The sequence below is a fragment of the Antedon mediterranea genome, chromosome 4 (assembly GCF_964355755.1).
Source record: "Antedon mediterranea chromosome 4, ecAntMedi1.1, whole genome shotgun sequence".
Taxonomy (NCBI): domain Eukaryota; kingdom Metazoa; phylum Echinodermata; class Crinoidea; order Comatulida; family Antedonidae; genus Antedon; species Antedon mediterranea.
The window spans coordinates 25,129,089-25,151,674 of record NC_092673.1 but is presented as its reverse complement, the minus strand read 5'-3'; the positions used below and the strand labels follow the sequence as shown (position 1 = coordinate 25,151,674).

The 22,586-nt window shown below is 36.9% G+C and overlaps 1 protein-coding gene across 1 annotated transcript; it reads right to left on the bottom strand.

The window, feature by feature from the left end:
- Positions 1 to 15,614: 15,614 nt before the first annotated feature.
- LOC140047026 (uncharacterized) lies at positions 15,615 to 20,912 on the bottom strand. Its single transcript, XM_072091822.1, has 2 exons — positions 20,881 to 20,912; positions 15,615 to 19,479 (listed from the first exon to the last, which is right to left on the bottom strand). Exon 2 carries the CDS (start codon positions 19,473 to 19,475, stop codon positions 15,702 to 15,704), a length of 3,774 nt encoding a protein of 1,257 aa, XP_071947923.1. The 5' UTR covers positions 19,476 to 19,479; positions 20,881 to 20,912; the 3' UTR covers positions 15,615 to 15,701.
- Between the last annotated feature and the right edge of the window lie 1,674 nt (positions 20,913 to 22,586).

The window sequence follows — 22,586 nt, the reverse complement described above, 5'->3', positions numbered from 1 at the left end:
AAAAATACAATTGAGTGTCCAACGTCAGCACTTGAAGTCACAGACATAAATATCCATGTTAGATCAGTTTATAAATTCTATTAAAAACGTTTAGGCCTATATAACGTATTTATTAAAATAAACGCCCCGCTTTTATTACACGAACCCCCGCCACCCCATATAAAATCATTTGGAATAAACGCATCCCCCTTTCGAATAAATGCCCCAGTACATTGTATTAAAACCCATTTCTATTTGTATTAGAATTCATTGATTGACATAATCTACAATTTATCAAGCATTTTGATACAATTTTTACTGTATTTTATCACTTCTCGATATTAATTGTGTTGTATTTTTTCTATTTGTATTAGAATTCATTGATTGACATAATCTACAATTTATCAAGCACTTTGATACAATTTTTACTGTATTTTATCACTTCTCGATATTAATTGTGTTGTATTTTTTCATATCTTGGGCTATTTATTTGAGTATACATGTTACCATATTACAGCCTCTCTCGTATAAATTCCCCTAAAAACACTCCTGCACAAAAAAAGCACATGACGTTTATTCGATTAAATACGGTACGTGTTTATGTACGGTACCAAATTGTTTGATTTTTGTTACGGAATCCATTCTGTGAACGGTTCTATTCTGAAATACTACACCCCTTTTTTCCACACACAAAAATGGTGGAATCTGTACATAGTGTGAACGTAGGTTTATCTACAATTAAATATTGACCCTAGCTAAGAAAGTTTGGAAATGTATGATTCAAAGCTGGTGATGGTTGTATGAGGAGATTGATAGTCCCACCAGAAAACCATTTTTTTATGATGAGTTTTCTTTTTAACCACTCCACATTGTGGGAATTACCGAGATGAATGGGCCATTTATGATAAACATTGCTTAGGAGAAGCACTGTTAACAATTTTATTTATAGCGTGTTTATCGTCATAATTTTCACAGCCGTACCAAACCAAGAACAACTGTATAATATAACACTTTCAACAACTGATTTATAAAACTGAACCATTATTGTAGAACATATACTAAATGATTGTAGTCTGCTTTAAAAAGAAGAGCCCGGAATTCTTCCTACACTTATCCACTTGCTGTGTCCACTTTGGGTTACCGTAATCCTAAAATGATAAATACGTCGGTAGACCTCAAGTACATTAAATACAAATGTGGCTTAATTGCATTTGAAAGTCCAAACGCCTTTCTATAACAAAATTTAATTACTGTTACTAAAATCTTTGTTACACTTAAAGGACAACTTTACCGAGAACCATATTTTAACAACGTATTAGGAATGTACATATATGATTTCCGAACAATCGCGAGACGTACGGTATCGCCGCACGCGCTCGCCGTACAGCCGTCGCCGTAGATTGCTGTGACGTCGCAAGTGCATAGAAAAATCTACCTCAAGAGTTTTCACTCTTGTTAACATACAACAGGTACCGTCACTTCAATTGCTAATTTGACCTGTATTAGGCTTAAATTTGCCAAAATGTTTAGTCTGGTATTTTGAAAAAACACTTCATATCCAGATAGACAAAAGAAACAATACAAAAAATTCATTTCATTATTTAAAAAGTATGTTTACTAGAAATGTTCGCGCTTTGCAAGAGTTATCAATTGACCTGAAAGAATAGCTAGAAACATGACGTATGATGCTCTGGAATCATTTAACCACATCAAACTAAATACTTTTTACTCGGGGTACCCGAGTCTAGGACTTACTCATTTTCTCCTCCTCCATCTGGACACTATTGAGTAAAAAGTGCGATTTTTAAAGTACTGCTCCTCCCTTATTATTTGTAGTATTGAGCTGGGATTTGGCATGAATATACTACAGGGACATGTCCTCAAATCTATACAGCCGGATTTTTAAATTTCAAACCGGATGCAGCCATATGACGTCTCGAAGATTTCATTTCATTTATTTTGTCTCATAATACAATATAAAAAAAAACATGGACAAGAACAAGAAAACATCACACAAAACCAGGCAGAGACAGGATTCCTAAAAAGCAAACTTAATCACTATCTAGTAGGTCTCCTATTGCACTGATTGTATAAAAAAACATTTAGAATAAAATTTGTAATTAAACATTAAAATTGCATATAATACTATATCAAAATAAATTAAAATATATTACAGTATCATTAAAAATCGTCAATACATACCAAAATCTTACTTAAAATATATTTTAAGCTTATTTATAAAAGTCTTAATACCTGTATTTAAAATTAATGAATCCCTTATTTCTACCGGTAGTTCCTCCCATGCACGAGGAAATAATCAAGAATTGGGTTGTGAACACAATTCTATTTTGAGAACGGAGAGGGCGGGTTTTCGACCTCTTTGATCAAGCACGCTCTCTGTTAACACGATCACTTTAAGTTGAAGACAAAATTTTCTTATTTTTCCATCACCGATTTCCATCCTAACACGACAACTTTTTTACAAGTAAGTTTTCTAACAATCCGGCACCTTATGCGACACAACTCAGTTAGCCTACTCATAATTTCCACGACTACAAATACAGCCCTTTCCGTTATGGAAAGTCTACCTATGTACTGTATGTGTGGTAACGTGAGTGCATTTTAGGGTGTGTCCGGACTGGTGTGATTCCAGTTTACACGAGGGCCAACTGTATTAATGTTCGGTCGCCATTGTGATTTAACACACGTTTTTTGTTTTTTGTTTTTGTTTTTTGTTTTTTTTTGTTTTTTTTTTTTTTTTGACTTTATACATATAACATTATATATATTATATATACATATATATATATATTTCTGTATACTTATACACATAATTATTCTCTTATATGTCGTGCGATGATTGACTCGCACATGAATCGTATATGTCGTACGATAATGACTCGCACATTCACTTTCGCCTTAGTCGAAGACAAGGTACATACATAAATCATCTTGTATGTCGTGCGATTAACGACTCGCACATGAATTTTATATGTCGTGCGATAATGACTCGCACATTTACTTTCGCCTTAGTCGAAGACAAGGCCCATACGTAAATCCTCTTATATGTCGTGCGATTAACGACTCGCACATGAATTTTATATGTCGTGCGATAATGACTCGCACATTTACTTTCGCCTTAGTCGAAGACAAGGCCCATACGTAAATTCTCTTGTATGTCGTGCGATTAACGACTCGCACATGAATTTTATATGTCGTGCGATAATGACTCGCACATTTACTTTTGCCTTAGTCGAAGACAAGGTACATACATAAATTCTCTTGTATGTCGTGCGATTAACGACTCGCACATGAATTTTATATGTCGTGCGATAATGACTCGCACATTCACTTTCGCCTTAGTCGAAGACAAGGCCCATACGTAAATCCTCTTATATGTCGTGCGATTAACGACTCGCACATGAATTTTATATGTCGTGCGATAATGACTCGCACATTCACTTTCGCCTTAGTCGAAGACAAGGTACATACATAAATTCTCTTGTATGTCGTGCGATTAACGACTCGCACATGAATTTTATATGTCGTGCGATAAAGACTCGCACATTTACTTTCGCCTTAGTCGAAGACAAGGCACATACATAAATTCTCTTGTATGTCGTGCGATTAACGACACAAACATTTTTGTGATAAAAGCTCTTTTAACAGTACTGTATCAGGTTCGGGCCAAAGAGTACGATTTATACTGAAATCAGGCGTGCTTTAACTGACAGGCACTATAGTAACCGCAACCCACATTACACATTGGTATGGTATGTCGGGCGATAACAGACTAGCATTTTCGCCTTAGTAATCAGATATTAAAACTTCCAGTATCCAGTTTTCCCTACTGTGTGATATATTTACTAAGGACACTGTTGCTTATTTATTTCATTTATATACATTAGGTCAAAATGACGAGTTAAATTCTAGTTTTAATAATATATGTTATTTTATATATATATTAATATATACACACTTCCACTTCTTAGTAAAAAAAAATATAAGCTAACTTTCTATATTAACGTCTACGAACTGAAGTTTGAATTCAGCCTAGCTCCATTATACATATGTATAATACCTATAAAAATTATATCGAACGGCAATACATACTACGTTTGGTAAACATTATTAACATTTTGTTGTATTGTCTTCTTATATCGATTTCTGCTAGGGGTTCATAATGGCCAAACGGACAGCACGTAAGACACAGAAACAACAAACAGCACCCAAACAATCCAACAGCACTTCTGGGGCTTCTGGTGCACCAAAAAGGAAAGCACAAACTACACCTAAACAACTAGCTAAGAAGAAAAAGCTCCCTACCACTGCTTCTACCAGTAGGCCTACAGCTAATACTGACACAAGTAACGTTTCGGCGGTTCCCGCCGAGGTCTCGGAAAGGCTGGAAAAAATGGAGCACATGATTTCTGGATTGGCCGAGGTAGTTACTAATTTGAGTAAGTGTGGGGAGTCTAATATAGGCATATCCGATACCACTACTACAATAGCTAACGACGGAGAACTAAACAGCACTCGGTTCTTCGACGACACAACACCAAGTAGGCCTAATATATCAGATATTGCCATGCCACTCACTCAAGCACCAGACACTATTGCCACACCAGCTAAAGACACATTTATTCCATATACTATTGTTGAAGGAGATGCAGCTCAAAACCCCCTCTCCGGTATACCGGGGGAATTAAGGCCGGAGCTTTGGTCCCTGACAAATTAAAAATAAAAATTAAAGACCAAAAATATGTTGAATTTTCAGATATCGTTAACCCAGACGATAGCGACATTCGCGTTACAGTTCAACGGGGGCCTTGAAATGGTGCCAAAAAAGAAAAAACGATTCTTGTCCGAACATGAATGGTCCATGGCATTTTACGACTTCGCCACCATACACCTAAGCTATCACCCTACAGATATGCAAGACATTTTCACTTACGCAAAGCAAATTCAAATCATGATGCGAAACAACGCACAAAATTGGCGGTCATACGATGAGGCTTTTCGGAGAGCTAGGGAACATACCAAATGCTCATGGGCCACAGTACGGGGCGACCTTATTCACAACTTAATGCTACAACGCTATCGCCCACAAAGTCATTTTCGGGGCTTTAACACCCCACCTTTCAACAGGAAGACCACCGATTCCCAAATAGACAGGTTCCATTTCTCAAAAAAACGGCCTAGAAAACGAATCAAGAAGCATTTTTGGGTAGAAGCTGGGATCCACTTGATTTAGGATATTTCGACCTCGCTGATTACGAATATGGCGGATCCCAAGCGAAATTCGGCCATCTAAGCCCTTAATTTGCATAATTAAAAATGGCGGCCATTTTTTATAATTACCCTATATCTCGAGAACCACTAGTCACAGATAATTAATTTTGGTGTCAAAATGTTTTAAATATATGTTTTTATATTCACTTTAATGACACTTTTTCTCAAAAAATTGATGCAAGTCGTATTTCTGACATTTTGACCTTTGACCTTGATTTATCGTATCTCAGTAACCAATAATCGGAGAGACACGAAATAGGGCTCAAATTGTTCAGAAACTATACATTCATATTTATTATAATGAAATGTTTTTACAAAAAATGACCGATTCTACAACTATTGACCTTTGAACTATTAGTCAAATATAATAATATAATAATAATATAACTTTGAAAATTGTGGTCTTATGAATTTTTTTTTCTTTTTAAATTGTTTAAAACATGTGTGTTTCTATCCAGTCTAATGGCATATTTTGTACAAGAATGGCCGATAGTATGGTTATTGACCTTTTAACTACAGCATAGGCCTACTGTATACTAAATATAATATAATTGCATAACTATGAAATTATTTATACACAATAATAATTAGTAAAATTATAAAATTCACTGCCATCAAATATGATGTGTTATGATTTATATAGATTTAAAAAGGAATTTGAATACGAAAGTTACATTTTTTGAAATTTGAAATTTGAAATTACCTGCCATCAATATGATGGAGTGTGCTTATAGATTTTCTAAAATGTGAACATGTCAGCTACATTTGGAAATTACCTGCCATCAATATGATGGATTATGATTATAGATTTAAATAAGAATTTGAACACGTAAGCTACATTAGAAAATTACCTGCCATCAATATGATGGATTATGATTATAGATTTAAAAAAGAATTTGAACACGTCAGCTACATTTGGAAATTTGGAAATTACCTGCCATCAATATGATGGATTATGATTGTATAGTACCTGCCATCAATATGATGGATTATGATTATAGAATTAAAAAAGAATTTGAACACGTCCGCTACATTTGGAAATTGGGAAATTACCTGCCATCAATATGATGGATTATGATTGTATAGTACCTGCCATCAATATGATGGATTATGATTATAGAATTAAAAAAGAATTTGAACACGTCAGCTACATTTGGAAATTGGGAAATTACCTGCCATCAATATGATGGATTATGATTATAGATTTTAAAAAGAATTTGAACACGTAAGCTACATTTGAAAATTACCTGCCATCAATATGATGGATTATGATTATAGATTTTAAAAAGAATTTGAACACACGCGTCAGCTACATTTGGAAATTTGGAAATTACCTGCCATCAATATGATGGCTTATGATTGTATAGTAGCCTACCTGCCATCAATATGATGGATTATGATTATAGATTTAAAAAAGAATTTGAACACGTAAGCTACATTTGAAAATTACTTGCCATCAATATGATGGATTATGATTGTATAGATTTAAAAGAAAATGTGAACACGTAAGCTACATTTGGAATGAACATGTTAAGGGCATCAGTTAAGATCATTCATGCAAAGGTTTCCGTCATCTTTAGCGTTGTTACAGCGGCATAAAGCTGTACATGATAGTTTTGACTTCTTGCACCTACATTTATTGGTTATGTATCGTGTCTTGCATCCACAATAAATCATCTCTAACGAAGCAGTAGGAATAGCTTCATTTTTCAGAAGCACTGGTTGAAGTTTACCATTAGATAGCTCCCAACCAAAATATGTTGGTGATGGCAAATGCTGGATTGGCGATACAGCTTTTTTCCATACGAGTGCTTGGAAGTGTGCTCTTTTTATATGTTGGTGCACTGCATCGCTTGTTGGAGGTAATGCCTTTTTTTTTTAAAGCCTAACTTTATTGGTACTTTTAACTTGACCAACACCGTAAACGTAGCAAATGAATCTTTCCGATTTCATAATAACTTGGTCACTGATAGGTTTTCTCCCAGGTCTTTAATTAGTTCATACCTTTTTTTAATACTTCCCATGCCGATGCCTTTGAGTGATCACTTAGATATGAGCAGTGAAGAGTTAAATTACTGTATGTATGTATTAATATAATTTAACTCTTCCCTGGATATGAGGTAGTATCGCATCCACTAATAGTGTGGAATGGAATCAGTGCTATTGCAGAACCCTCGGGCAAGGCTTGAAAAATGTCTTTTATAGATACTTTTTTTTGGATGTCCCTGTCATCATCCATTTGGATACCATGCTTTGGTAGCGAGACACTAGAATCACTATTACGTACGTCTGTATCCCTAGAAGCAACTACAACTGTGTCGTATCGGACATTGGCAGCATGACAAGTCTCGTGTCCCATTCTTCATGGTCTGACCAGAGACAACGTATTCGTGTACAATTTTGATGATTTAACAACTGATTCTTTCATAAATCCACCAGCTGTGACAATTTCTTTGTCTACAGGAGCTTGACGAATCAACTCCTCTGATAGAAATCGTGTCAGATCTGCATTATTATCTTGTAATGCCAACAAGTTTGACCAGCAATTTGGCAGCGGTATTTCACCACTTTCTATAATTCGACGAATTGGTCTCTGTGTTTTGGTTCATCTTTGTCTGGTGGTGTCCTTTATCGACAGTTTTAAGTTAGGCATGCCATGTTAAAAAAAACCAAAAAACCAGAGGCATTATCTCCAACAAGCGATGCAGTGCACCAGCATATAAAAAGAGCACACTTCCAAGCACTCGTATTGAAAAAAGCTGTATCGCCAATCCAGCATTTGCCATCACCAACATATTTTGGTTGGGAGCTATCTAATGGTAAACTTCAACCAGTGCTTCTGAAAAATGGAGCTATTCCTACTGCTTCGTTAGAGATGATTTATTGTTGATGCAAGACACGATGCATAACCATATAGATGTAGGTGCAAAAAGTCAAAACTACCATGTACAGCTTTAATATGCTACTGTAACAACGCTAAAGATGACGGAAACCTTTGCATGAATGATCAAAACTGATGCCCTTAACATGTCCATTCCAAATGTAGCTTACGTGTTCACTTTTCTTTCAAACCTATACAATCATAATCCATCATATTGATGGCAGGTACTATACAATCATAATCCATCATATTGATGGCAGGTAATTTCCAAATGTAGCTGACGTGTTGAAATCCTTTTTTAAATCTATAATCATAATCCATCATATTGATGGCAGGTAATTTTCAAATGTAGCTTATGTGTTCAAATTCTTTTTTAAATCTATAATCATAATCCATCATATTGATGGCAGGTAATTTCCAAATGTAGCTGACATGTTCACATTTAAAAAAATCTATAATCATACTCCATCATATTGATGGCAGGTAATTTCAAATTTCAACAAATGTAACTTGCGTGTTCAATTTTTTTTTTAATCTATATAAATCATAACACATCATATTTGATGGCAGTGAATTTTATAATTTTACTAATTATTATTGAGTATAAATAATTTCATAGTTATGCAATTATATTATATTCAGTATACAGTAGGCCTATGCTGTAGTTTAAAGGTCAATAACCATACTATCGGCCATTCTTGTACAAAATGTGCCATTAGACTGTATAGAAACACACATGTTTTAAACAATTTAAAAAGAAAAAAAAATTCATAAGACCACAATTTTCAAAGTTATATTATTATTATATTATTATATTTGACTAATAGTTCAAAGGTCAATAGTTGTAGAATCGGCCATTTTTTGTAAAAACATTTCATTATAATAAATAAGAATGTATAGTTTCTGAACAATTTGAGCCCTATTTCGTGTCTCTCCGGTTATTGGTTACTGAGATACGATAAATCAAGGTCAAAGGTCAAAATGTCAGAAATAAGACTTGCATCCATTTTTTGAGAAAATGTGTCATTAAAGTGAATATAAACACATATATTTAAAACATTTTGACACCAAAATTAATTATCTGTGACTAGTGGTTCTCGAGATATAGGGTAATTATAAAAAATGGCCGCCATTTTTAATTATGCAAATTAAGGGCTTAGATGGCCGAATTTCGCTTGGGATCCGCCATATTCGTAATCAGCGAGGTCGAAATATCCTAAATCAAGTGGATCCCAGCTTCTACCCAAAAATGCTTCTTACATCATATTTCAGAGGAAATAGAACTTGTCTAAAATACCACTCGGATACTGCCAAGCATACCACACCCCAGCGCGAAAGTGCTCACAACCATACCGCTGTAAGTTCTCTCATAAATGCTTTAAATGCTCCGAAGACAGGCCACACCCATATTTCCTGTGCAAACGAGATACAAATCAATCACGACACCCATCAACAACAACAACATCCCCTGCTAACCCCACTGCCAACCCCCCTAAGGGTAGATAAACTCGAAACCCTTCTCTCGGGATGTTCCAACAAAGATTACCTCATTTCCGGCTTTAAAAATGGTTTTTTCCTGAATTACGACGGTCCTGAAGCCGGTTTTACTGCAAAAAATTCAGCATCGGCATTACAGAAACCTCAAATTATCCAACCGATGATTGCTAAAGAGATTGCTACAGGGCGTATCGCTGGCCCATTCGATTCGCCCCCATTTCTACATTTCAAATCGTCACCACTAAGTTTGAGGGAGAAATCCGTTGCAGGAAAATACAGATTAATTCATAACTTATCATATCCGCACGACGAAAGATCAGTGAATCATAATATTCCTCAACACTACAAAACAGTCCACTACGAAAATATATCCACAGCCGTAAATATCATTCAAAAATCCACCTACCCAGCCTACCTATCCAAAAGCGATATTCAAGATGCTTTCCGGCTCATTCCCCTGCACAAAACACAGTATCACCTTACCGGGTTTTCTTGGAGAAACAAACTGTACTACGATAAGGTCCTCCCACAAGGGTGTGGATCCTCTTGTAGAATTTTTGAATCGTTTTCAGACGGAATAAAATGGATACTGACAAATAAACTAGCATGAAAAAACGTAGTCAAGGTATTAGACGATTTCCTGCTTATAGGCGATACAAAACATGAGTGCCAAAGGTACCTTAACAATCTCATTGCCTTATCAGATGCCATTGGCCTTCCTCTCTCTCCTCACAAAACAGTGGAGCCAACTACAAAATTAACCTTTTTAGGGATCGAACTGGATACGCGAGCTATGGTAGCCAGATTACCCAAGGACAAACTAGAAAAGTATAGGTCCGAAGTAAAAAAATGGTCGAGTTCACATTACATAACACTCCGAGAACTTCAATCTCTTACCGGAAAACTTCAGTTCGCCACGTGCGTTATTAAGACCGGCAGGGCTTTCCTTACAAGACTATATACACTCACAAAAGGTCAGACAAATCCCGACTCAAAAATACGTATTACCCAAGGAGTACGTGAAGACTTGAAAATTTGGATACAATTTCTTGACCAATACAATGGAACCACTATCATCAACGTACTACCAAAAAAGGACTCTGAATGCCTTCACTTCTTTTCAGATGCTTCCAAAAGGGAATTTGGTGCTACATTTGGGGCTACGTGGGTACACGGTATATGGCCAGAACGTTGGAAGAAGTTAGATATAATGGTCTTAGAAATGTACCCTATTTATCTCATGATATCACTGTACTCAAGCCAACTGGCCAACACTCATGTAGTATTTCACACCGATAACCTACCCAATGTCTATCATGTTAACAACAAAACTAGTTCTAATTCTGATGTAATGCGCATAATCAGGCCGTTAGTATTAGTACTACTTACACATAATATACATCTAACCGCCAGGCATATACCAGGTATTAAAAATGTACTAAGTGATGCAATTTCCCGTTCACAGGTAACAAAAAAAACTTCTCAAACAATTCGGAATGCATCAAAACCCATTAACAATACCACCACATCTGCTACCAGAGAACTTCGCTGCATTCAAGAAAACCTGATACGAGCTTCCGTCACGACTGGAACCAGAAAATCATACAACAGGGCGTGGTCAATCTTACTTATGTTCCTACAAAGCCACCACCTACCACATCAAATGCCTATCTCACCACCCCACATCTCACTATTCGTCTGCCACCTCTTTCGGACAGGTCTCAACCAAAATACCATAAGAACGTATCTAAGTGCCATTGCATTCATGCACAAAATTACCAACAATCCAGACCCTACTAACATACCATTGTTAACTATTGTCACAAGAGGTGCTGGGAAGCTATACAACGTTGCCAGCCGCCGCCGACGCCTTTACCCGGTTACCACTACCATAATGGAGAAGCTTCTCTCTCAACTCAATTTTATTAAGAGCAACGAATACGAAAGGAAACTTTATAAAGCTTTGTTCCTCACCTGTTACTACGCTTGTGCGAGGGCAAGTGAAATGGTACGGACCAATAATCCGGAACACGTCCTAAAACTTCGCGACATTACCATCTCACACACCAAGGTCACCTTCCAATTTAACTCCTTCAAACACCACAAGGGCGATTCCCAACATTTCAGCATTAACAAAAAAGGAAACAGCATATTATGCCCGGTAAAAGCGTTACAGGATTACAATTCGATCAGGCCTACGACTCGGGGGCAATTTTTCATATTTCAAACTAGAGCTCCACTACTTAGGAAACATTTAAGTCATACGTTAAAAGAAGCCGCGTTACACGCCAACTTAGACCACACCCGGTACAACACACACTCGTTCAGAATCGGAAGGGCCACGCAACTTAGGGACCTGGGCGCAGATGAACAAGAAATTAAAGCTACCGGAAGATGGAAAAGCGACGCATATAAACGGTATATCCGACCCCACTGCATAACCCTTAGTAATGACTAATAAAAATGTAAATTTACATTATAACTCACTTACATCCACGCGACTATTTACGTTTTTTTTTGTTTCTCTCTTTCAGTATTGTTTATTGGCGATATGTTAGTACAACTTTGCTCCCATTGCAGTGCACGGTAGTGGAGCCCTCGGATTAGCCTTGGGTGGAAGGTGCTGATGCTCAACATACTGCCATGAAGTATCTGCGTATACTTTCATGGGGAGCATCGTTGTATTAATGGTGATTTCTTTTTTTTTTCTTTGGAGACTTTCCCAGGGAGTCCTGGTTGAACCATTTTTTTTTTTTTTTTTTTAAAATCTCAGTTTCAAGTGGGTAAATGAACATTCTTCCTTGTTTCCTGCACTTTGGTGGGCTGCTCTTGGCGGTGCCTTGGCACCTGCCGCGGGCTATTTTTTCTCTGAGCATCCCTGTTGTGCTTACTTAGAATTGGAAAATTATTGCTATATATAACTTATATTTGCTTATGACTTTTATGTGCAGTTTTACATGGGCGAATGTTCATTTACTAATAAACTATTTAAGCCAGAACTTATGTTGTATGCATCTTTATTTAGTATTCTATGAGTTTGTTAATCGTCGCTGTCTCCGAGTAGCAAAAATCAAGAATTGGGTTGTGAACACAATTCTATTTTGAGAACGGAGAGGGCGGGTTTTCGACCTCTTTGATCAAGCACGCTCTCTGTTAACACGATCACTTTAAGTTGAAGACAAATTTCCCTCCCTCCCGCCCAATATTTAGACACTTAAATAAGGGCTATTTTTTCTCTGAGCATCCCTGTTGTGCTTACTTAGAATTGGAAAATTATTGCTATATATAACTTATATTTGCTTATGACTTTTATGTGCAGTTTTACATGGGCGAATGTTCATTTACTAATAAACTATTTAAGCCAGAACTTATGTTGTATGCATCTTTATTTAGTATTCTATGAGTTTGTTAATCGTCGCTGTCTCCGAGTAGCAAAATGTGGAAAATTGAGTATTTTAAAGAATTTGTCCGGGCGAAAGGGTGTACAAATATGAGATGATCACCGTGACGAGGGTTGATTGAAATATGGTTTAAAATGTCCACAGTATATATGCCATAAAGACATTTGACAATAAATGACATGGATAAGAGTTGGAAAGTTTTTCAAGTGAACTTAATCCTAAAACATTAAGACGTCGTTCATAGGAAATATCGTTCTCATAGAAACAAATTTTAGTCATTCGGCGTTGGGCTTGTTCCAATGAGTAGAGATGTCCTTTTTGGTAAGGTAACCAAGCAGGTATACCATATTCAATAATCGGACGTACAATAGCACAGAATAATTTTGGAATTACAATAGTGTCCCTGCTGCAACGAACAATGCGCTTAATAAATATCTTCTTTTTTAAGACAAAATGTATAAATAATCATGTTAGAAAAACAGTATCGCTTTTTGATGATGAACAACTCTAAAATGTATATAGGAAATGTTTTTTTTTTATTTTGTATCTATTATGTTGTGTTTATTGTTTTATGTTTTTTTATGTAAAAGGGTCCTGCGAAAACAGAAGTGTAAACTTCTCTATGCAGGATCCTTGCCATCATTTATGCTATGAAACTGTATTTATAAACGATGAGTAAATAAATGTGAATTGAATTGAATTGAATTAATTTCGAAGCTTTTGATCTTGTCTGAGACACATGTAATCCCCAATCTAATTTTGACGTAAAAGTTACCCCAATGTACTTGTATGAGGTAACCTGGCTGAAGGTGTCAACCCCTATTTTATAATTATTACCAAGTTTACTTAACCTAGATGACCTTGTTATGCGCATACATTTACATTTTGTTGAATTCAGAAGCATTTTATTGGTTATGCTCCATTGAAGAATACAGGTTAAATCATTATGAAGTGACTGATGGTTTTCAGGAGATCTAATAGCTCTATATACAACTGTATCATCTGCATATTGCAATATATGAGATGAGATAACAGCTGGCATATCAAAAACAAAGATATTAAATAACATGGGACCTAAAACTGATCCCTGAGGAACACCAGACTGAGATGATGGTACCGTATAGCCGTATTTGGTAGCGCGGTTATTGATGTGTATGTGACGTTACAGTTACGTCATTACAGCTTCTTTCGCTGTACCCCGAGTATTGCACATTCGTGCTTGTTTCATACGATCGCGGTGATTTTTTGGTGAATAAAGACGATGATGTTTAGAGTAATCCACCGGCATAACCCTTGTACGTAAAACCGATGGTGAGTAAATTATAAAAGTTCATCATGTAGGCGTTCATAAACAGCGGCCAAAATAATCAGACCGGCTCGATACCTAGCTAGTAGTAGTGTAGCTAGGCTAGGCCTAGGAGGCTTGGCATAATCACCCTAATAGGTATATCAATATGCTTCAAAACCACCACCACACACCGACACAACCCGTCGCGTGTCACGTGTAACCACAGAGGAACATAATGACTAAGTCTGAACGAACTTCAGACCAATGCTTCTTGGTCGTTTAGGCCTAATTGATGTGATTGTTTGTTGTATTGTGTTTTAATTTTGAATATGATTTGAATAGCCAACAGTGTAATCATTTAATTGTATTATCACCTTGTTTAATATCCTATATTGGAATTTGTATTTTGAGGTCTATAATTTCGTTATAGTAGGTAATATAAGTGAAACACCGTCATTACAACAAGTACCGTAGCACATTATCTGCATCGACCAAATAGTATTACACAGCTGTAGTTCTATAACTTTTGCTTGTTCGATTTATTATGGATACATTTGTTAGTTTGCCACAATTCCACAACTCTGTTTTCTGTTCTTAAGCCACCTTCAGCCATGATCTTTTTATAGGCCTAGTACGTTACTGCTTTGCAAATCTGTATTTTGATTTACTTCAGTCTAGATTTGTTTTGTTTTACTTTACTTTTATTTAGTTTATTTTCTATTCTGTCTCATAAAGTGTAGCGAGACTTCAATCATGAGGGCTTATTGCCGAAGGATAGTTTATATAACTCATCTAAAGACTGTATTCCATTAGGCGAATTTATTCAAGTGAATCAAAAACGTTGACTAAAGCGCATGCTTATTTTTGTGACGTGAAAAAATAACGCAACAAATCAGAACTAAACAATATTTGATTCGCAAAAATATATTTGCTAACAATGCTAATGGAAAACTGCCTCTATGCGTGTAGGCCTGTTGTTTTGCTCTACAGCTCACTATGTCGGTCAGTTCGTCGGTCGGTCGGTTGGTTGGTAAACACTAACTTGAGCACGCGACTGCAGCCATGTATATGGCCTTGTTTCAATTTGTTTAGCGAAGTTAGGTTGGTGCTTGAATAAGAAAAAAACGATTTCAATGTATCAAGAGACGACGTGGTATTCCAGCCTTTTAGGTAATAGAAGGAGGACGACAAATAATTGCATTTATGTTAACAAAGGCGATGGAGGTAGGGCTGAACCAGAAACGAGTCAAAATAATGAAAACAAAATTACTGCTAATAGTATTCTTAATGAAATTTATTAGCTTATAACATAATTATGTACAGAAAGACTTCTTTTAATAATTATTTATATCGGTAGTCTCACTTAAGCAGATGATTCAGAGGAATATGTTTTTGTATAGGTAGTTACCGTCCCACCAGCAGTTTTAACAGTGTGAGTTGAAGTTGAAGAGTGGCTTGAGCTTGAGCCACCACCTGAGACTGAGCCACCACCGGAGACTGAGCCACCACCTGATACTGAAGAGCTACCACCGCTTGAACTTGAACCACCTGAAGAACTAGAAATGAAGCTCGAGCAGCTCACCCATCCTCCGTTTCTTCTGAAGCGGTTAAACCTTATCCATTTTCCACCATAGTAGTAATACAATATACCACCACGTTTACGATAGTTTACACGGACATAACGAATACTTTTACCACGGCATACACGGAGATAGAAACGGTTGTTTCTCCTACATACGCTATATGTGGTGCGAACTCTTATTCTGAAATGCCGACAGCTTACCCACCTTCCGTTTCTTCTGTAGCGGGAAAATATTCTCCATCTTCCACCATAATAGTAATACAATCTACCTCCACGTCTTCTGTAGTTTATACGGACATAACGGATACGTCTGCCACATTGTACTCGAAGGTAGAAACGGTTGTGTCTCCAACATACTCTGTATGTGGTGCGTACTCTTATTCTAAAACGACGATAGCTTACCCATTTTCCGTTTCGTCTAAATCGATTGAATCTTATCCATCTCCCTCTGTAAAAGTAAAACAATCTACCACCACGTCTTCTGTAGTTTACACGGACATATCGAACACGTCTACCACAGCGGATACGAAGATAGAAACGGTTGCGTCTCCAACAAACTCTGTATGTGGTACGTACTCTTATTCTAAAACGACGATAGCTTACCCATTTTCCGTTTCGTCTAAAGCGATTAAATCTTATCCATCTTCCTCTGTAACGGTAAAACAATCTACCACCACGTCTTCTGTAGTTTACACGGACATAACGGACACGTCTACCACAGCGTATACGAAGGTAGAAACGGTTGCGTCTCCAGCAAACTCTGTATGTGGTACGTACTCTTATTTTAAAACGACGATAGCTCACCCATTTTCCGTTTCGTCTAAAGCGATTAAATCTTATCCATCTTCCTCTGTAACTGTAAAACAATCTACCACCACGTCTTCTGTAGTTTACACGGACATAACGGACACGTCTACCACAGCGTATACGAAGGTAGAAACGGTTGCGTCTCCAGCAAACTCTGTATGTGGTACGTACTCTTATTTTAAAACGACGATAGCTCACCCATTTTCCGTTTCGTCTAAAGCGATTAAATCTTATCCATCTTCCTCTGTAACGGTAAAACAATCTACCACCACGTCTTCTGTAGTTTACACGGACAAAACGGACACGTCTACCACAGCGTATACGAAGGTAGAAACGGTTGCGTCTCCAGCACACTCTGTGGGTGGTACGTACTCTAAAACGACGATAGCTTACCCATTTTCCGTTTCGTCTAAAGCGGTTAAATCTTATCCATCTTCTTCTGTAACGGTAAAACAATCTACCACCACGTCTTCTGTAGTTTACACGGACATAACGGACACGTCTACCACAGCGTATTCGAAGGTAGAAACGGTTGCGTCTCCAGCACACTCTGTAGGTGGTACGTACTCTAAAACGGCGATAGCTTACCCATTTTCCGTTTCGTCTAAAGCGATTAAATCTTATCCATCTTCCTCTGTAACGGTAAAACAATCTACCACCACGTCTTCTGTAGTTTACACGGACATAACGGACACGTCTACCACAGCGTATACGAAGGTAGAAACGGTTGCGTCTCCAGCACACTCTGTAGGTGGTACGTACTCTAAAACGACGATAGCTTACCCATTTTCCGTTTCGTCTAAAGCGATTAAATCTTATCCATCTTCCTCTGTAACGGTAAAACAATCTACCACCACGTCTTCTGTAGTTTACACGGACATAACGGACACGTCTACCACAGCGTATACGAAGGTAAAAACGGTTGCGTCTCCAGCACACTCTGTAGGTTGTACGTACTCTAAAACGACGATAGCTTACCCATTTTCCGTTTCGTCTAAAGCGATTAAATCTTATCCATCTTCCTCTGTAACGGTAAAACAATCTACCACCACGTCTTCTGTAGTTTACACGGACATAACGGACACGTCTACCACAGCGTATACGAAGGTAAAAACGGTTGCGTCTCCAGCACACTCTGTAGGTTGTACGTACTCTAAAACGGCGATAGCTTACCCATTTTCCGTTTCGTCTAAAGCGATTAAATCTTATCCATCTTCCTCTGTAACGGTAAAACAATCTACCACCACGTCTTCTGTAGTTTACACGGACATAACGGACACGTCTACCACAGCGTATACGAAGGTAGAAACGGTTGCGTCTCCAGCACACTCTGTATGTGGTACGTACTCTAAAACGACGATAGCTTACCCATTTTCCATTTCGTCTAAAGCGGTTAAATCTTATCCATCTTCCTTTGTAACGGTAAAACAACCTACCACCACGTCTTCTGTAGTTTACACGGACATATCGAACACGTCTACCACAGCGGATACGAAGATAGAAACGGTTGCGTCTCCAACAAACTCTGTATGTGGTACGTACTCTTATTCTAAAACGACGATAGCTTACCCATTTTCCGTTTCGTCTAAAGCGATTAAATCTTATCCATCTTCCTCTGTAACGGTAAAACAATCTACCACCACGTCTTCTGTAGTTTACATGGACGTATCGGACACGTCTACCACAGCGTATGCGAAGGTAGAAACGGTTGCGTCTCCAGCAAACTCTATATGTGGTACGTACCCTTATTCTGAAACGACGATAGCTCACCCATCTTCCGTTTCGTCTAAAGCGATTAAATCTTATCCATCTTCCTCTGTAACGGTAAAACAATCTACCACCACGTCTTCTGTAGTTTACACGGACATAACGGACACGTCTGCCACATCGTATACGAAGGTAAAAGCGGTTGCGTCTCCAACAAACTCTGTATGTGGTACGTACTCTTATTCTAAAACGACGATAGCTTACCCATCTTCCGTTTCGTCTAAATCGATTGAATCTTATCCATCTTCCTCTGTAAAAGTAAAACAATCTACCACCACGTCTTCTGTAGTTTACACGGACATAACGGACACGTCTACCACATTGTATACGAAGGTAGAAACGATTGTTTCTCCAACACACTCTGTACGTAGTGCGTACTCTAAATCTTCCAGCTAACCTCCATCTTCCACCAAAGTAATAATAAAACCTTCCACCACGTCTTCGGCATTTTACACGTACTACACGGACACGCCTACCGCATTGTACACGGAGATAATAGGCGCCTCGTTTTCGGAACAGTCGATAACGACAGCATACTCGTCGTCTTCTACATCGACCACATCTACGACGACGTACTACTCGTCTTCTACATCGACGGCGTACTACTCGTTTTCTACATCGACGGCGTACTACTCGTCTTCTACATCGACGGCGTACTACTCGTTTTCTACATCGACAACGTCGTCTTCTACACCGATGACATCGGCGGCGGCATCGTCTGCATCGACGTACTCTGCGACGTCTACAGCAAGCTCTTACTTTGTCAGTTCCTTCAGAAGTAATTATATTCAGAGGAGGAGAAGCAACCAATGGTTGCTCTTTTTCACTCAAGCTGATATCAGGTCTACTGTCGGATTTACTCTCCAAATTAGCGTCAGGACGGGACACCGAGTTAATGTTCTCTGCGTCATTTTCCACTGTTTCGCCGCTTACGGCTGACACAATTAAAATAGCTAACAGGGCAAACCGAAGCCAAGGCATAGTTCTGAAAATAAATTTACAAATGCATTAAATAAAATGTATTTACTATTATGAAACGCCTAAATATATTCCTGAATATTTCTGTCTTTTGATTAGAAGATTGTGGGTCACATGATAAAAAGTAAGTGTCCAATCAATCGCTCCACATAGCGCGGTAAATTCCAATTTATTTTTACCGTATAAAGCCCGGACAGCACAAAACATAACAACAATACGTTCCTCATGATACAACGATTTTGAACATGCTACAGCGAGAGCACGGTGAATTACTATCAACCAGCTAAAGACCGGAAACTACTCGCGACCTCAACAACAAAGAAGGAAGGCGGTTGATCTGTCAGGTTTTGCTCTTTCGCGATTTACTAAGCAGATAAATACCTTCTTTAGATGTTATAAAAAACAAATTAGGTATCCTAGCCTATTATAGCAGGCATACGTTTTAATCTGATTACAATGACAAGAATATACTTTTAGTACCATCGCACTCATAAACAATAATTATGTTTGACTACTACATCCTCTAATGTTCGATTAAAAAAAATTGAATATTGTATTAAAAGTATATTATAATCATCATTTCTGTTTTGTCCAAAAAAGTTGGTTCCCACTTGGACGCAACGCAAGCACGTTTCGTTGTGCCTACGTCGTTGCATTGGGTCCAAGCGGAAACCAAGCATAAATCGAGAAAATTATAGCATTTATCGTCTGACAAGTACGGTACCGCAAGTATCAACAGTATATTTTGGGTATGGCGATTTTCAATATAGATACTTTTCAACAAAACTAATAATTAAGTGACAGAATGATTGCCTATACTATAAAAACGTAGTGTTATTAATATATATATATGTATATATTATACAGATAATGAATGTTGAATCAGAAGAAAATGTTCGTGAGTTGAAAGATAGACTGTTTTCAGTTAGGCTTTTATTTAACGAATATAAAACATTCATTTTTTGTTCGTTTTTTAACACGTCATCTACTGGTCGAAAATAAATGTTTATTAAGTGAAACCGTCTGTTCCATCATTGATCAATGTCAAAGGCTGAGCTATTTTAAAAGTTACGGCTTTTTGCCACGGAGAACAGTAAATTGACGGCCCACACCACGGGTTTAGAAACGCGCAGTACTCTACGGCCTAGCGTTACACACAGTGTTAGAAAATGCTGCCATGTAATAGAACCATTGAATAGTACCTAGTATAACTAACAGTCGTGGTATTATATTAAGCTATCAACATACAAAGAGTGTTATTGATACAACAATAGTCAATTCAGACCACTATCCAGTAGCACTAGTGAAAGATGTCAAGTACACCTTTCCTGCCAGAAAGGCAAAAGGTTTAGCCGACTTTTACAAAGTTAGAATATTTTATTAGAAGTATCAAAAGAGTTATTCTTACCTTGATCTATGTTTCTCTGCTTCAATGATATTGACAACCCAAAACTAATGAAGTATCAATATTTTTCGCCGTTTATATAGCCTTTTGATTAACTTTATTTTTGTTTATACTGGTGGTATTGTAACTTAACCTGCCATTTGAAGCATCATCAACTAAGGTGGTTCACTTTCGCAAAAAGTACAGCCATATGGTGTAGAATATAAATGTATATAGTTATAACATTATACGTACAGAAATAATAAAATAATAGATTATTTATAATTTTTTGTTTAAATATAATATAAAATTGCATCATCGACATCTGTCGGTAGGATTTACTAAGGGTATGTTCAGACTCACGGAGTTACGGTGGAGTTATGTAAGCGGCGTACATAATTAGGTTATATGCATGATATGCATATAACCTCTTGATTCTGTCAAAATCTTTATTTATTTATTTATTAGGTTATATGCATGATATGCATATAACCTCTTGATTCTGTCAGAATCTTTATTTATTTCTTTATTTATTCTTTCCTTAGCACTATTTTGTCCGTGAATTATCTTGATATCAGTTTCATCTATCTAAGTCAATTTTTCAGAGTATATTCCTTATGGCCAGGAATCGATGTGGTTATGTTTTCAGGGTGCGCAATCAAACATTACGCGGTCTACGCGCGATTTAACGAAATCACGTTTGTAATCATATCTTCACAAGCATGAATCACTTTTAAACAAAATTTGGTACTCATAAATTTCAGGTCATATTTCATCATATGGCAATACAATTACGTGCGTAGCGCATATAACGCATGCGTACGCGCGCTTAGAATGTTGACAATTGTCAGAATTTATTTTCGATGAAATTAGAATACGTTTCAGGCAATTTTAAGCGTTTAAAAAATTGCCATGAGTGCGCAGATTTTTGCACGTGCACTGCGCGTCAAACGTTAATGCGCACTGTTTTTGTCCGATTACTGTTGTATAACCTTTCTTTAATAATATCATCATATTTTATTCACTTTTCAATGCGAAACAGCGTTATACAAGCACGTCAAAAGTGACAGGCTACGCACGTGTAAGTTAACAAAATGGTGAAAATATGCTAAATTTTAAAATTAATATATATCGTTAGAATGCTCGGGAACACCTATTTTTTATTTAATTTTCTTGAAGTGTATGTATCATATGTATGATTTATTATGAAATTAGAAGAACAAAAGTTGATTAAGCCATCATTAATGGCATATTAAATTTAACAAAATTAATTTCGACAATCAAACAAATTATAACATTTTCTTAGGCCAAAATAACAAACTTAACATTAACTTTCTTCCTTAAGAAGTTCATATATTAAAGTTAAAAGTATATAGTTTGACAGTGCATCATTTTTTTCAATTTTTAAAGATGTCATCATAGTAAAACATTATAATCCATTGCGGTATGTAATAATCTATCTGCACCAAAGTGGTTACTGCATAGTAAATACACGAAGGAATTTTTCTCCAACTTTTAGTCAGTTGTGTATGGCTCGATGGGCTGTGCTCGTGTCTATGCCATTCAAGGTACCGAGTTCGAGTCTCACCTGGGAAACGAAATAAGATTTTTTTTTTTATTATCCGTATTGTTTGTTCAAATTTATTTCTTAGTGTATAGATTATACACATGATTTATAATGAAATCTAGATAAAAAGTTACTTTATGTCTTTATTATTATGTAACAACAA